Source organism: Danio rerio, chromosome 6 (genome assembly GCF_049306965.1).
Source record: "Danio rerio strain Tuebingen ecotype United States chromosome 6, GRCz12tu, whole genome shotgun sequence".
In the NCBI taxonomy this organism is placed as follows: domain Eukaryota; kingdom Metazoa; phylum Chordata; class Actinopteri; order Cypriniformes; family Danionidae; genus Danio; species Danio rerio.
The window spans coordinates 50,347,726-50,363,677 of record NC_133181.1 but is presented as its reverse complement, the minus strand read 5'-3'; the positions used below and the strand labels follow the sequence as shown (position 1 = coordinate 50,363,677).

Here is a 15,952-nt window from a genome sequence, read left to right as displayed (position 1 = left end):
AAAGTTATGGCCCGTTTTCCACTTAGTAGATTAAGAGAGCTCATTGTTATAAGAATCTGTGCACATTTTTTGTATTTCTGTAAAGAGTATTATATTAAAAAGTCAGAGGATTTATGTGAAATGATTTTGAGAGAATAGTAACTAAAAACTTGGCACAAGAAAAATAAAGAATAAACATTTATTTAAGGATTACAATTCGAACTACTATGTAAACAAAGTAAGTTTCTCATTAAATATATCTTACTAGAAGACAGAAAATATTGTTTTGTTTGTTAGTTTTTTAGACTTTTTTTCATTGGGATTAATAATTTACCCATTGTTAGTAATGCATTACAATATTGAGTTACTCCCAAAAAAGTCACTAGTTGCATTACTTGCATTACAATGTGTTTGCTACATTTTTACCTTTTTGTTTTATTAGTGAATTCAAATCACTGTCCATTGAGACAATCCCCTTTTCCTTTTCTTTGATGCGTTAAAAAAAGAGCGCATTGTCTCATTTTGGATATGCTCATATATGATATCAAATATGGCTGATGGAAACTCCAAGATCCTCATTAATTTTGAAAATGTGCAATACATTTTTTTTGGATAAACTTTTTATTTGGTAAGAAAAAAATGTGCATAAACTGCGATGGAAACACTTTTGCAAACAAATTCCAGTATTCACATTAAAAAAAGTCATGTGATTATTATATATATATTTATTTAATAAGAGATCATGTGATGAAAATGTGTGTGAATGGAAAAATCAGCAGGCTGAGCATTTTATAAAATATCTGAAATGTTGTTTTGGTCATTCTAAAACGCCATAACCATTTCAGTAATAGTGTTGTTATATCATTAATTATCTCCAGAATTTTAAAGAGTGTCTGTGCTTCGCATCTCATGACCTTCAAACCCCACCACACATTCATTGTGTGTCAGCTTTGTCTTCTGAGGCGCAAGTTAAATAAAGAAAAGATTCACGCAGCTTCTCCTACCTCAATAAATTCCATTCTTACTTTTGATATTTGGCACCAGTTAATCAGGAAGTGATGATTTAGTTCTCTTTGACTCATTGGATGGAAATGCTGCTTTATTCGCATGTCTTTTATGCAGTATTGCAGTTTTGCACATACATTTACTTCACATGTTTGGATGGAAACATAGCTACTGAGTGCGTGATTTAACATGACTATTCATTTTAATTCAGCAATTAATTTTTTTAGAAGCTATTTCATTTTAAAAAAGTACCTCGGATTACATTTTTAAGAAGTTAATTCAAATATTTTTCCTTTTTTTGTTAAAGTAATGCATTAAATATCATGATTAAATTTTTGCTTTGATCTTTGTTTTGTATTTAAATAATTGACGTTTTTAATGGATTGTTTTTTTTTTTTTTTTTTTTGACTGGTTTTGACATTTATGCATGTTTGTCTGTCTTCTCTCTCTCTCCATCCCGACAGCAACCTGAGCAAGAACAAGATAAGTTCCCTGGAACCTGGCTGTTTCGGAAACATCAGCTCTCTTCTGGTGTTGAAGATAAACCAGAACAGACTCTCTCTGCTGCCCGATAAAGTCTTCACCCTCTCTCAGCTCCAAGTCTTGTGCGTATTTCAAGGCTAATGAATAGGATGTTATTGCAGCGCTCAATTAGATTGTATCTGACAGAATTACTGCTTGCTAAATGCTACTGATATTATCAAGAGAGGAGTTCTTTTCCCTCGCTGTCTTTTCTCCTTTCAATTGTCAGTGGCATGGCTTGGATTTTCTCACTGTAACGTGCTCCTCTTTCCACCTGGCTTCTGTTTCAGGGAGTTAAGGCGCAACAGGATCCGTGTCGTGGAAAGTCTCATTTTCAAAGAACTGAAGGCTCTTAAATTACTGAAAATGCAGCGCAACGGCATCACAAAGCTGATGGATGGAGCGCTCTTTGGTTTGGAAAACATGGAGGAGCTGTAAGTCAATGCTTTTATTAGATCATTTAAAATGTTAAGTTGAAAATACTGTTGTTTCCTCTGAGGAAATGGAAAGGAATTCCATTCAAACAGATATTTACACCATGGAATATAAGTATTGAATGTGTCACCAGTTTTCTCTGAAAGCACATTTCTAAAGATGCTGTTGAATTTTCAAGAAATCCATATATGCAAAGAAAACAAATCGATATTAATTAGTTTACAAATTAGGTTATGTGTAATAAAATGAAATGACGCAGGGAAAAAATATTGAACACATAAAGAAAGGGAGGCGTAGAAAGACAGTGAAAGCCCAGACAGCAGCTGAAATCTCTCAGTAGTTCTTCAGCAACTCTCTGCCCTTCGTCATTGTAAATAAATATTAGCTGCTTGAGTACAACATCTACATTATCAGAAGATAAACATTTTAGCAAGACAATGATCCAATACACAGCCAAGAAAACACTCATAGAATTTTAAAGTAAGAAAATCAAGCTGTGGAATGGCCCAGACTTGAATCCAATGGAAAATACAAAATAAAGATCCCATTTGATAGAAGAGACCCGCAGAACATGAAGATTTTTACGCTCTGCTCAGGTGCGAGTTTTTCAGACTTTAATACTGCATGTAACTTAATTCTCCATATGAGAGGCATCTTTAAGTTGCCATAACCAAAAAGCCTTTTATATAAAGTAATAAATACATTTTAGTAGTCCAGTTCTTTCTCCTTGTATCATTCTCCTTGTATGTTAATACACATAACAAATGTTTCACATCTGTAAAATCTGTTTATATATTTCTATTGTTTGAATTTTTTTTTTTATTTACCTAAATTGGGTTTAATTCCATGTCAATAGCTACTCTAGTAATATTATTCACAGGAAAAAACATCACGTGATCAATACTTATTTTCCTGCTGTATATAATTATTAAACTGTGTATCACATGACCCTATGTAGAAAAATGTATATAGTTGTTTTCTTTTTTTTTATCCAAATTTTCTTGTCTATACACAGTTGAGGGCAAAATTATTTGCCCTCCTTTTGAATATGTATTCCTTTTTTTGTATTCCTATTTCTCAAGCGTTATTCAATAGAGCAAGGACATTTTTAAGGTGTTTCCGATAATATTCTTTCTTCTGGAGAAAAACACATGTGTTTTATTTTGGCTGGTATAAAAGCAGTTTTTTTAATGTTTTTATGTCAATATTACTTGCCCTCTCAAGCTATATATATATATATATATATATATATATATATATATATATATATATATATATATATATATGTATGTATGTATATATATATATCGATTGGTTATAGAACAAACCCTTGTATTTCATGACTTGACTAATTACCCTTAAGCTAAATACTTGAAATCTATCTTGAAAAATATCTAGTAAAATATCTTGTACTGTCATCATAGCAAAGATAAAATAAATCTGTCATTAGAAAATTTTTAATAAAACTATTATGTTTAGGGTTGAAAAATCTCTTTTAAACTGAACTTGGGGGAAAAATATAAAGTAATTTACAGGAGAGCTAATGATTCTGAACTCTAAACCTCTTTTTTCTTAAAACCAGTTGAATTTGAACTTATTTTCTTCTTAAAGTGGATCTCGCTGATTTATAATTAATCAAATGATTGATTTCATGATTGACAAGTGTTCTGTTGGTGTGTTTCTTCAGAGAATTGGAGTACAATAATCTGACGGAGCTGAATAAAGGCTGGCTGTACGGACTTCACATGCTCCGGATTTTACGTGTCAATCAAAACAACATCGGACTCATCCGAGCTGATGCCTGGGAGTTTTGCCATCGCTTGGAGGAACTGTGAGTGCCGTTTGCTTCAAGTTTAACCTTTTAATCCATATGCAAAATATCAATGCATACTTATATTTTTTGACTCTTGAACTACTCTTTCTTTTCTCTCTTCTGTGGTGTTTTATTTGATTTCTGACACTTTATATAAATGCATTTATGTTGTTTTTCAGAGACTTGTCCTTCAATCACTTGAGTCGTCTGGAGGATTGGGTGTTTGCAGGTCTCAGTCTCCTGCAGAGTCTCAATTTAGGGGACAATCAAATCTCACACCTGGGAGAAGGAGTGTTCAGCAGCCTGGCTAATGTCCGCACACTGTAAGATCACCCACAAGCCCCTGCTGTCTTTCATTGACCTTATTTTTAACGTATGAGTGGGTGCAACCATTGGAATCTCTTTGACTTCCGGTCTTATTCACTTCCATTGATTTTCAGACATTAAAAACAGCTCATTATTTTGCAACATACAAACATATCCAAATGTTTTCGGCTGCTCGCACCACTCGCTTATTGTCAGGTGACTCACTCTCTGCGCAGCCTTTAACTGCAGCTTGTGCTGTATTGAACAGACGCATGTCACCTCATAATTATAGTGGCTGTTTTTCGACAGAACTAAATTTATTTTTGATGTCTTGGTCACACTATATGGAGTTGCCAGAACAAATCGCCTTGGGGGCTGCCAATTGAATAGCCCAGATGTAGATTCTAGCTATATAATTGCTAACACGCAGTCCGTCCCATTAGTTTTGCCCTGTATGAATCCTTTTAGTTTAGCTTCTGCATTTCAGCTCAACCCGTAGAAAAAGCACATTCAAACGTTCCTGTCCCTCATACCCACCGCTCTTGTCCTTTTGGCACAGTTGTAAAGAGATGTCAGTCTTTTACAGCCAGCAGTGCGTGAAGACAGTCTCACAATACTCCCACATACCAGCCTGTCCGTACAAAACCTCCTATTATACATGAAGCGCATACAAGCTGCTGTAGAGACCTACGACCTCAATTCTATGTATGCAAAAGTGCAATTTCTCAAAGAAAGCACGTTGCAGTTCTAACATTGTAGATTAATCACAGGAAACATGTTCAACTCTGCGGCGGTTAGATGTTTTGCTGTAATTCTGATGGTTGTCTTTTGTTGTTTGTTTTCTCCAGGGACATCCGCAATAATGAGATATCCCTTGCCATCGAGGACTTCATTGGCATGTTTGTGGGTCTGAAGAGGCTGAATTCACTGTACGATTTTTTTTTTCCCCCCCTGTTGGTGGATATTAGCGTTTTTTATTTTACTTGACCTGAGCATTTGTGTGTGTTTTTCAGTGTTTTACAGAATAATAAAATCAGGACCATCACTAAGAGAGCTTTCGAGGGTCTGATGGAGCTGGAGAATTTGTGAGTCTCTTTTGGTTTTTAATATTTCTTTATCTTTCATTCATGATCTTACTAATCCAGAAGTTATGTATACAAATTCAGAAAGAAGTCAACTGGTGGACCTTTTGAGCTTTTTATTAAATGTTTAAAGGTCAAAATATTAAGAAAGAAACCTATGAATTGTTTAAAGTTTGATTATATAGCATGGTCAATTAATTAAATAGTAATTTGATGTCAAATATACACAAGGAAGAACGAGGTTATTCCATCAAATTTTGTGTTTTTTAACCTTTATGAAGTTAAATAATGGTCTTAAAATTAATAAAAACGTGTTGGAAAACATGACACCTGTTTTAGACAAATATATTTTTTCATAGCTATTTAAAAGAAAGTTATTTTTCTCTTTAGCATTTTTATATCCTATAGTTTTACAATTATGATATCCTTGAGCTAGTTATAACTAATTTTAACTCATTTTTTTGCATGGGAAAAACTTAAATTGAAATGTTTTTTTTTTTTTAAAAGGCCATATTGCCCAGCCCTAATCACCAGAAAGAAGTCAATCGGAGGATCTTATAATTAAATGTTTAACGTCAAAACATTAAGAAAGAAACCTATGAATTGTTTAAAAGTTTGATGATTATAGCTTAGTGAGTTAATAAAATAGAATTTTGATGCCAAATATACAGTGAGGAAATAGTTCAAATGAAAGCTTTTTCTTATATTTAAGGAAGAATTGTGAAGTTAAGGAAGTTAATTGTGCAAATTATTAATTAGCATTTATCACCACAACTTTGTAGAATGCAAAAGAAGATCTTGAAACTTTCAAAATTGGATTCTATTAATAATCTTTTCATCTGAATGTATTCATTTTCTAATTTAAAATAAAAATAGTGTCTTTTGTAACTGTTTTTTTTTCTGCAGGAAAATGGCAGTTGGTCAGTTATTTAGAGATATTTTGTAGCAAATGTTTTTATTTTTAAAGAATGAGGTTATTCCATCAAATGTTGTTTTTTAACCTTTATGAAGTTAAAATATTGGTATTGTTGTGTCTTAAAATTAATATAAACATGTCTAAAAACATGACACATTTTTTAGACAAAAATATCTTTTTCCATAGCTATTTAAAAGTAAGTTATTTTTTTTCTTAAGCAATTTTTATATCCTATAATTATGATATGCTTAAACTAATTATAACTAATTATAACTCACTTTTGTAGAGGAAAAAATCCATTTATATTGTAAATCTATCGTATATCAATTTGAGGACCTTTTGGTTAAATGTTTCTCAAAACTTGACACTAAGAAACCTATGAATTATTTAATGTTTGATTATATAGCATAATGAATAAATAAAATAGAATTTTGATGCCAAATATACGCTGAGGAAAATTAAAGCATTTTTATATTTAGGAAGAAACTGATTGTTAAATCTAAAAGTTGCAGTGTTATACAGTGTTATATACAGTTAATTGTGAAAATTATTAATACGCATTTATAACCACAGCTTTTTAGAATACAAAAGAATCAATATCTTGAAACTTTTTAAATTGGATTTTATTAAATAATATTTTGATCCGAATTTATTCATTCTCTAATTTAAAGTAAAAGTAGTGTCTTTTGGAGCTGTTTTTTCTGCAGAAAAAAAATATTTTGTAGCTAATTTTTATCAGATATTTTGTTAATAGATTTGTTGTGAGTTTTGAAAAACAAGGTTATTCCATCAAATGTTTTTATTTAACCTTTATAAAGTTAAAATATTGGTATTGTGTTGACATGTCTGACATCTTTTTTTAAACCATTTTATTTTTCATGACTATTTAAAATGAATAAATACACAGTTGTTATAATGTTTGTGCTTCAATACTAACAATGACAGTAATACACCATTATGCAGAAAAATACAGTTAATCCACCGACTTAATTTCTTCAATAAATGTTCTATTTGAATTTGTTCTTTAGGGACCTGAGTAAGAATGGCATCATGTCTATTCACCCGGACGCTTTCACTCATTTAAAGCTTAAAACACTGTAAGTGATGATTTATTTTATTTGACTATACATATTGTTTTTCATTTGCTATGTGCTAGTATAATATATTTGCTCTGTGCTTTTCCTCAGTGATCTGAACAGCAGCAGTCTCCTGTGTGACTGTCAGCTTCAGTGGTTGGGCCAGTGGTTGATTAACAGCCGCTTTCAGCAGTCCTGCACTGCTGTCTGTGCTCATCCCGCCTCCCTGGCCGGATCTAGTGTGCTTGCTGTTAAACCAGAGGAGTTTGTCTGCAGTGAGTGAATACTTTTTTTCATAACACTGTAATTTAAAAGACTAGCCAACCCAACAATTTAATTTATGATCTATTTTACTGAACCCATATTTAGTTTTAATCCCCTGAGAGTTTCGTTAATCTGTGGAACACAAATTAAAGGCCACCTATTATGCCCCTTTTTCTAGATGTAAAATAAGTCTCTGATGTCCCTAGAATGTCAGTGTGAATATTTAGCTCAAAATACCCCCCACATTGTTTTGAGGACTTTTTAAAACAGCCTTTTTTAGCCTTGGGTCCTGTTTTGGTGACTGTTGCTTTAAATTGATTCTTCGCTAAGCCCCGCCCTCCTTAGTTACTGTTGTTACAACTGTCAAGCTTTCATGCCTGGCACGTCTATTACAATATGTATGCGCTGATGTCAGACATTCCCAGGGAAATAATTAGACATTTTTGGCAAACAGGTGAGATATCCGATACAGGCCAGACAAAAAAGGACTGTAGTATGCATTACAAGGGATATTCACAACATAATACACAACTGATTACAAAATAGTTTAAACAAAATTGTAGCTTTAACTTGTTTCCTTCGCTCGAAAGCTTGACAGACCTCCTGCGTGTAGCTTCGGTTGCTAAGCCACGATTGGTGTGTGGCAGTTGACTGGTGTGGCTTAGTGAAGGGTCAGTTCAAATGAGATTGTGCTCCCGGCCCTCTTTTCAAAAGAGGATGGGGCTACAAACACCTATGCATCAGCATAGTGGCAGATTCAAAATTGGACTAATGTTATCTCTGGGGATAAAACGAAAACTTTAAAAAAAAAAAAAAATTATATATATATATATATATATATATATATATATATATATATATATATATATATATATATATATATATATATATATATATATATATATATAATTTGTTTAGCTCCTGCCCACAAAAGCCTTCAGGTAAACATACAAGTAGTTTCATTTTCACTGCTTCTTCCAGCTACTCTGTTATTTTTTTCACTTGCTTCACTTTTGAATATAAATAAAAAAGAAACACAAAATAAAAAATTCCTTTTAAATTAAATGTAATGATGATCATGGACAAGAACGAAGAGCTTTTCAGAACATGGAAATACAGTCAGAGCAGTTAGAAATAGTCTTATAAATCAGCAATAAAACAAAATAATAATAAACGTTGATTTCTCAAGTGGTCAAACAGAAAAGCTTTTTTCCTAATACTGCCTCAGAAAGTGCGTTAACCTTTTTGTAGACAAGTATACAGTCGGCTGCTTCTTACACTATGAGGCTGTCTATGCTAATGAGGGAGAGATTATCACTAATTGACGGGGCTTTCTCACTTATCTCAAATACTATTAAGACACATTTTGACAGAAAACTGTGTTTAAACCCTTATAAAATAGATTTTTACATAATAGGTCGATTATAAGATAAAATGCGAGAGCTCCCTCATCCTCCATGGACCGCAACAGTCCAAAGACATTACTAGTCCAGTGAAAGAACCAAAATCACTGCCAAAACATTCCATGTTACTTCAGTGGTGCAACAGTAAACCTATGAAGCTTCAAAACATACATGTGCCAAAAATCCGCAGAAACAAATGCATCAGGACAGGGTAGGAGTTTACAATGGGACAATACTGTGCTTGCATGTTGTACTACTGACTCTATTGCCATTACAATGTATTATTCGTAGCGAACACACACTATTACTTGATGTGGGAGAAAAGATATAGGTGAACCAAGTCATTTAGCTTGTTTTGCTCTGTGACTTTAGCCATCTATGGAGGTTCAGAGAGCTCTTGAGTTTTAACTAAAGTATCTTAATTTGTGTTTTGAAGATAAATGAACGTCTCAGAGGGTTAATTAATAACATAATTACATTTTTGGGTGAACAAACTCATTAAGGCCTTACTATTGGCTTCATTTTTTTGCCATTTAAAATAGCTTTTTGTAGCTTTAATATGTTGTTTTTATGTCTCTTTTGCAGGTGATTTTCCTAAACCCCAGATTACAGCTCACCCAAAGACTGCTGTTGCGTTACGTGGGACAAACGTCACTTTGAACTGCTCCGCCTTCAGCAGCAGTGACTCTCCCATGAGCACGGCCTGGCGCAAAGATGGAGAGGTGCTGTATGAAGCTCAGTTGCAGAACTACGCTCGCTACCAGGACCAGCGCCTCCTCTTCACCACCATACTCCATCTGCTCAACGTCAATTTCACAGACGAGGGCCAGTACCAGTGTGTGCTCTCCAACCATTTCGGCTCAAACTACTCCACTCTGGCCAAGCTCACTGTTAATGGTTAGTACATCACTACATTTATTTTATTTTTTTATAATGAGTCTAGATGAGATGTTTTGTTATAAGACAGGTTTACATTTACATTTTTATTCAGATAGGAATGTGTGTATTTATAATTTATGATCAAATCATAGTTGACGTACAAGTTAAGTATGCCACTCAATTTGCAGAAAAACAATCAGTGCTTTAAGAGATCGCATTAATTGTGTGATAAAACCTATCCACTTGTTCAGTGTGACATCACGCAAAGCGGCTTCCAGGTCCAAGCGCTCTATCAAACTGTATGGGGAGGCTTATCAAATGGGAATAATGAACTGTAATAACAGTTCATAACATATATGTATATATATATATACACACATATATATATATATATATGTATATATATATATATATATATATATATATATATATGTATATATATATATATATATATATATATATATATATATATATATATGTATATATATATATATATATATATATATATATATATATATATATATGTATATATATATATATATGTATATATATATATATATGTATATATATATATATATATATATATATATATATATATATATATATATATGTATATATATATATATATGTATATATATATATATATATATATATATATATATGTATATATATATATATATATATATATATATGTATATATATATATATATGTATATATATATGTATGTATATATATGTATGTATATATATATGTATGTGTATATATATATATGTATATATATATATATATATATATATATATATATATATATATATATATGTATATATATATGTATATATATATATATATATATATATATATGTATATATATGTATATATATATATATATATGTATATATATGTATATATATATATATATATATATATATGTATATATATATATATACATATGTATATATATATATATATGTATATATATGTATATATATATATATATATGTATATATATGTATATATATATATATATATATATATATGTATATATATATATATATATATATGTATATATATGTATATATATATAAATATATATATATATATATATATATGTATATATATATATATATATATATATATATATATATATATATATATATATATATATGTATATATATATATATGTATATATATATATATATATATATATATATATATATGTATATATATATATATATATGTATATATATATATATATATGTATATATATATATATGTATATATATATGTATATATATATATATGTATATATATATATATATATGTATATATATATATATGTATATATATATGTATATATATATATATATATATATGTATATATATATGTATATATATATATATATGTATATATATATATATGTATATATATATATATATATATATATATATATGTATATATATATATATATATATGTATATATATATATATATATGTATATATATATATATGTATATATATATGTATGTATATATATATGTATGTATATATATATATGTATATATATATGTATATATATATATATGTATATATATATATATATATATATATGTATATATATATGTATATATATATATATATATATGTATATATATATGTATATATATATATATGTATGTATATATATATATATATATATGTATATATATATGTATATATATATATATATGTATATATATATATATGTATATATATATATATATATATATATATATATATATATATACATATATATATATATATATATATATATATATATATATATATATATATATATATATATATATATATGTATATATATATATATATGTATATATATATATATATATATATATATATATATATATGTATATGTATATATATATATGTATATGTATATATATATATGTATATGTATATATATATATATATATGTATATATATATATATATATATATATATATATATATATATATATATATATATATATATATATATATATATATATATATATATATACACATTTTCTTAATATTAGATGGCCAGAAAGTGATTAATTTTTTATAAATTGTTAGAATATTGGTGTCTGTGATGCAACAAGTCCAGAGACTGTTGTGTACACCCTGATTTTATATAAAATTCACTTTAATGTGTGATGGGACTAAAAAGTGGTCATAAATGAATATTTTCTCAATTCAAAGGAGTAGCAGCATGGACCCAGAAACAGTATTTTATACGTCCCACGGATTAGTAATGACACTAGAGATTTATCAGGGTGTCCATGGGGTCTTAAAATGTCTTTAATTTCAAAAGCTATATTTTAGGCTTTAAAAAGTCTTAAATCTGCTAAAATATTGTGTTGTAGATCTTAATCATTTTTTTAACATGACTTAATTTTCCCTTGTTCACTTACAGATACAAAATCTGGCCAACACCCATACAATCTCACCAAGAATCCATCTCAATAAAACCTTTAACATTTTATTTAAAATTACATTTTTAACTCCATTTACCATAATGGTTTAATTATTTTCTTCACAATACCATTTGTTTAAAAGTTCTCTGTGTATTTACTATGTAAATGGGGCGTTTAGTGGTGTTTTTAGTGTCATGTTTTCTACTACAGCCCTACAGCAGTGCAAAATAATTAATAAAATGCATATAATGATAACATTGTAATATAATTTTGTCTACTAGTGTTGTCAGAAATAGTGATGTTTTGACAAGTATTGTAATAAATAAAATGATACGATTTAGTTTTTTATTAGTATTGATTGTTTCTTCGCAGTATCAAATTTGATTAAATATCGATATTTTTTAAGGTATCGTATGGAAGTTAGAAACTTCAGTACTGTTAAAACACCATTGTATAAACTGCAATACCTCATCTTGCAGCTTGTTTTATTTTTTTTTCTTCATACATCCAGAAATCTTTTCGTAATACTGAGACTCTTTTTGTGAGATTGCGAAGTTGTATGATGCATTGAGAGAAAACTGCAATTATAGTTACGGTTTCTTATTGTGTTTGGAAGAGAGAATGTGTTGTTGAATATTCAGATGAATGAGAACTCACTAATGTCTATGGAACAGTATTATAGTTAGTATTTGCATTTTTTCAGTTTTGCATTATGATTTTCATGCCCAGAAGTGAACGTTAAGACTTTGCTAACCTCTGTGTAAAGCTGTATTTCTCACAGATGTGTGTTTTTGATCTAGTGTTTGATCTGACTAATAAAAAGACACAATTATTGTAAATTTAAGAGAACAGCAGAAGCTACACCACTGCTATAGCAGCAACAGCATAGAAGAACATTATTGTTGGAATCAGTTTCAGTTTAAATGACAGTTATGCAATCATCTGCACTTTTTCTAGTGAAGTATTGCTGTAGCACTATAATTTGATAAGAAGATTAGTATTAGTTTTTTTTTTTTTCTTGCCTTATACCCTCATTTCTTCATGGTTGTTTTTTAGAGCTCTGTCAGTTTAATATTCCACGTCTGTTGAACAAGCATAACAGCCCTCTCGGATGCTGACCTCAGCAATGTAATTATTCAGTTTATATGAGTTCATGATTCCGATGAAAGGGCGTATTTGTAACCCAATAACAAAGTATTTGAAAAACAGAAGCATGATTCACAAAGCAAACACTGTAAATGGAAAGGCCGCAGTTTTAAGGGTTTGATAGGCCATTAAATTACATGTTTTGTACTGGATATTTAATCAGAAGATGAATTCGGCTGTCACAAACAAGTAGAAAATTATGTTAATAGTAGTGTTACAAAACATTAGCAATGTATTTGCTTTTAAGGCAGCTTATGCAGTTCATCGTATTTATTTTATGCCCTCACTACATATTGTATGAGGTAGAAAAAGAAGAATAATACTTTTATGAAAATGATGAAACTTCATATTTATTTCAATATGTTTTTATAATGTTATTTACTTAATTAGAAAACAATTGTTTTTAAGTTTCACATTATTATTTTTATAATTATTATATATTTTTAACTAGATTATTTGTTGAATGAAAATAAATAGCATTTATAATAGTAAGTAGTTGTAGCAAAGATCATTCAGTCAGTAAATATCATTTTCTTTAATTCATATTCATTTTTAATTCCAAAATATAATTGGATTAATTCTCTTAATATATATTTTTTTATAATTGTCAAAATATAAGATTAGTGTTTTATTTGCTTTTATTTAGGCTTTCCCCTTACAAAAAACTTGTTGTGGTCTAGTTGTATCAGAGGGTATCACATATATCTGTGGTCCTCGACCACCTGTACCGGTCTGCGGATCAATTGGTACAAGGCTGCACAAGATATCATTAATTATTTCAGTTTTATTTATTACCTGACTCTAAACAATCTTTTATATAAAAAAAAAAAAAGTTTTATCTTGAAAAATGACCATATTCTCTCGTTTACATCACGGTCACTTGAGTGGCCAAATTCAACCAAGCAGCAAAATGAGTAAGAAACAGACGTCTTTGGAAAGTTTTTTTTTTTTTTTGCACTTGCACCTTCCAGACGCTACCAGTTGACGATCATTTTCAGCTTATATTGAATACTCAAATGACTAATTCTCTCAGACAAACACAAAACACCCAAACCCTTGCTTTGTAATTTTCTCCATAAAACTTGTATCAGAGTGACAGCAATGTTTTGTCGGTTTGTCATCCTCTTAGAAAATGGTTGATGGTTGCCTAGCAACCTACAAACCAACCCTCCTACTGGTCCGCAGTGATATTGTCGAGCGTTGACCGGTTTGCAGTGATAAAAATGTTGGGAATAAACATCATAGCATTTTGGTTTATCTTTTTTCAAGGATAATTTCTACTGTGGTGCAGTTAAAATGAAAGAAATCATGGTAATTTAATAGTGTTATGTTTGTTTGTTTTTTGATTACTGAAGTTTTGACAAGAATAGTCTGGCTATATCTGGACTTTCTGGCATTGCTTGTGGAAATAACTCGCTAATTGCTTTTTCCCCCAGAGCTCCCGACCTTCCTGAAGACGCCCATGGATCTGACCATCCGCACTGGGACTGTCGCGAGGTTAGAGTGTGCTGCAGAGGGACACCCGACACCCCAGATCGCTTGGCAAAAAGACGGCGGTATCAATTTCCCTGCTGCTCGCGAAAGAAGGATGCACGTCATGCCAGATGATGACACTTTCTTCATCGCTAACGTGAAGGCAGAAGATATGGGCGTCTACAGCTGTACAGCCAAAAACGAGGCAGGCAGCCTGTCAGCCAATGCCACCCTTACTGTGCTAGGTATAGTATTCGATTCATTTTGACAGTTTGTTTACATTTAATAAATAATATCTGTTTTTTTCTTTTTTTTTTTTTTGGTTACTGAAAATGGCACACTGCCACACATCTGCTCTCAAAAAGTCCATTCATAAAATAAGCATGATGTTTTGACTCCAACATTTTCACTAGGTAAGCATTAAAAGCTTAGAAGAGAAAAATTTATCAACATGATCCATCACAACTGACTTTATTAATCAACTTTATACCCAATCATCAAATTCAAATTGAACATATTTGTGGAAGTAAATTCTTTTCTGTGATTATCTCAGGAATTCAGCTTAATTTGCTCATGGGTAAATGATTAGCGACTAACAAATTGCAGTAAACTACTTGATTTACAAATTTGTGAGTTTATTGCAATGCATCAAAATAAATATATGACAAAATACCAGTTTGCCACATTAAGCAAGAAAGTATGCTGTTTTTACAGCTAAAAATCAATGCAAGTGAATAAGGCAGGAAGTCTCAAAGCAGTTAGGTTACAATTGCCACACCCACTTTTACCTAAGAAATAAAGTGAGGAAATGTAAAATAAGAATAGAAAACCAAACAAACTATGATAAACATAAATATAATAAACATTTCAAATGACTAAAAAGGATTTAGATTCCAAATGTAAACCGTTTTGAGAGTGTATTTCATGCATAAATGTAAAACGCTTTATCTGTAGTAAGATCCCATTAATATCACCACCCTTTCTGGATATTCTTACACATACAATATCTACATATTGACGTAGACAAATTATGTTTTGAAGAATTTAAGTGAATGGCAAGAGCTCAAAAAACTGCTTATTTGAATGAACTGTTTATCAATAGCGTGTGGCAGATTTATTCAGTTTTATTTGCGTTTTTCAGTTTTTGAAGCACCTAGCACACGTTTTCAGACGTGCACATATTTTAAGGCATAAAAACA

The 15,952-nt window shown here is 30.1% G+C and overlaps 1 protein-coding gene across 2 annotated transcripts in view; it reads left to right on the top strand.

Annotated features, from left to right (window-relative positions):
* The window catches only part of lrig2 (leucine-rich repeats and immunoglobulin-like domains 2), a 32,021-nt gene that overhangs the window by 3,889 nt on the left and 12,180 nt on the right, over positions 1 to 15,952 (top strand). For both annotated transcript variants that reach the window (XR_012408197.1, XM_021477279.3), the window contains exons 4-13: positions 1,449 to 1,589; positions 1,797 to 1,940; positions 3,629 to 3,772; positions 3,934 to 4,077; positions 4,909 to 4,989; positions 5,074 to 5,145; positions 7,087 to 7,155; positions 7,246 to 7,409; positions 9,387 to 9,698; positions 14,717 to 14,998. Coding sequence is in view for 1 of the 2 variants with exons in the window: in XM_021477279.3 (XP_021332954.2) it covers positions 1,449 to 1,589; positions 1,797 to 1,940; positions 3,629 to 3,772; positions 3,934 to 4,077; positions 4,909 to 4,989; positions 5,074 to 5,145; positions 7,087 to 7,155; positions 7,246 to 7,409; positions 9,387 to 9,698; positions 14,717 to 14,998 (1,553 nt within the window). In the remaining variant the exon portion in view is untranslated. The remainder of the gene's footprint in view (positions 1 to 1,448; positions 1,590 to 1,796; positions 1,941 to 3,628; positions 3,773 to 3,933; positions 4,078 to 4,908; positions 4,990 to 5,073; positions 5,146 to 7,086; positions 7,156 to 7,245; positions 7,410 to 9,386; positions 9,699 to 14,716; positions 14,999 to 15,952) is intronic.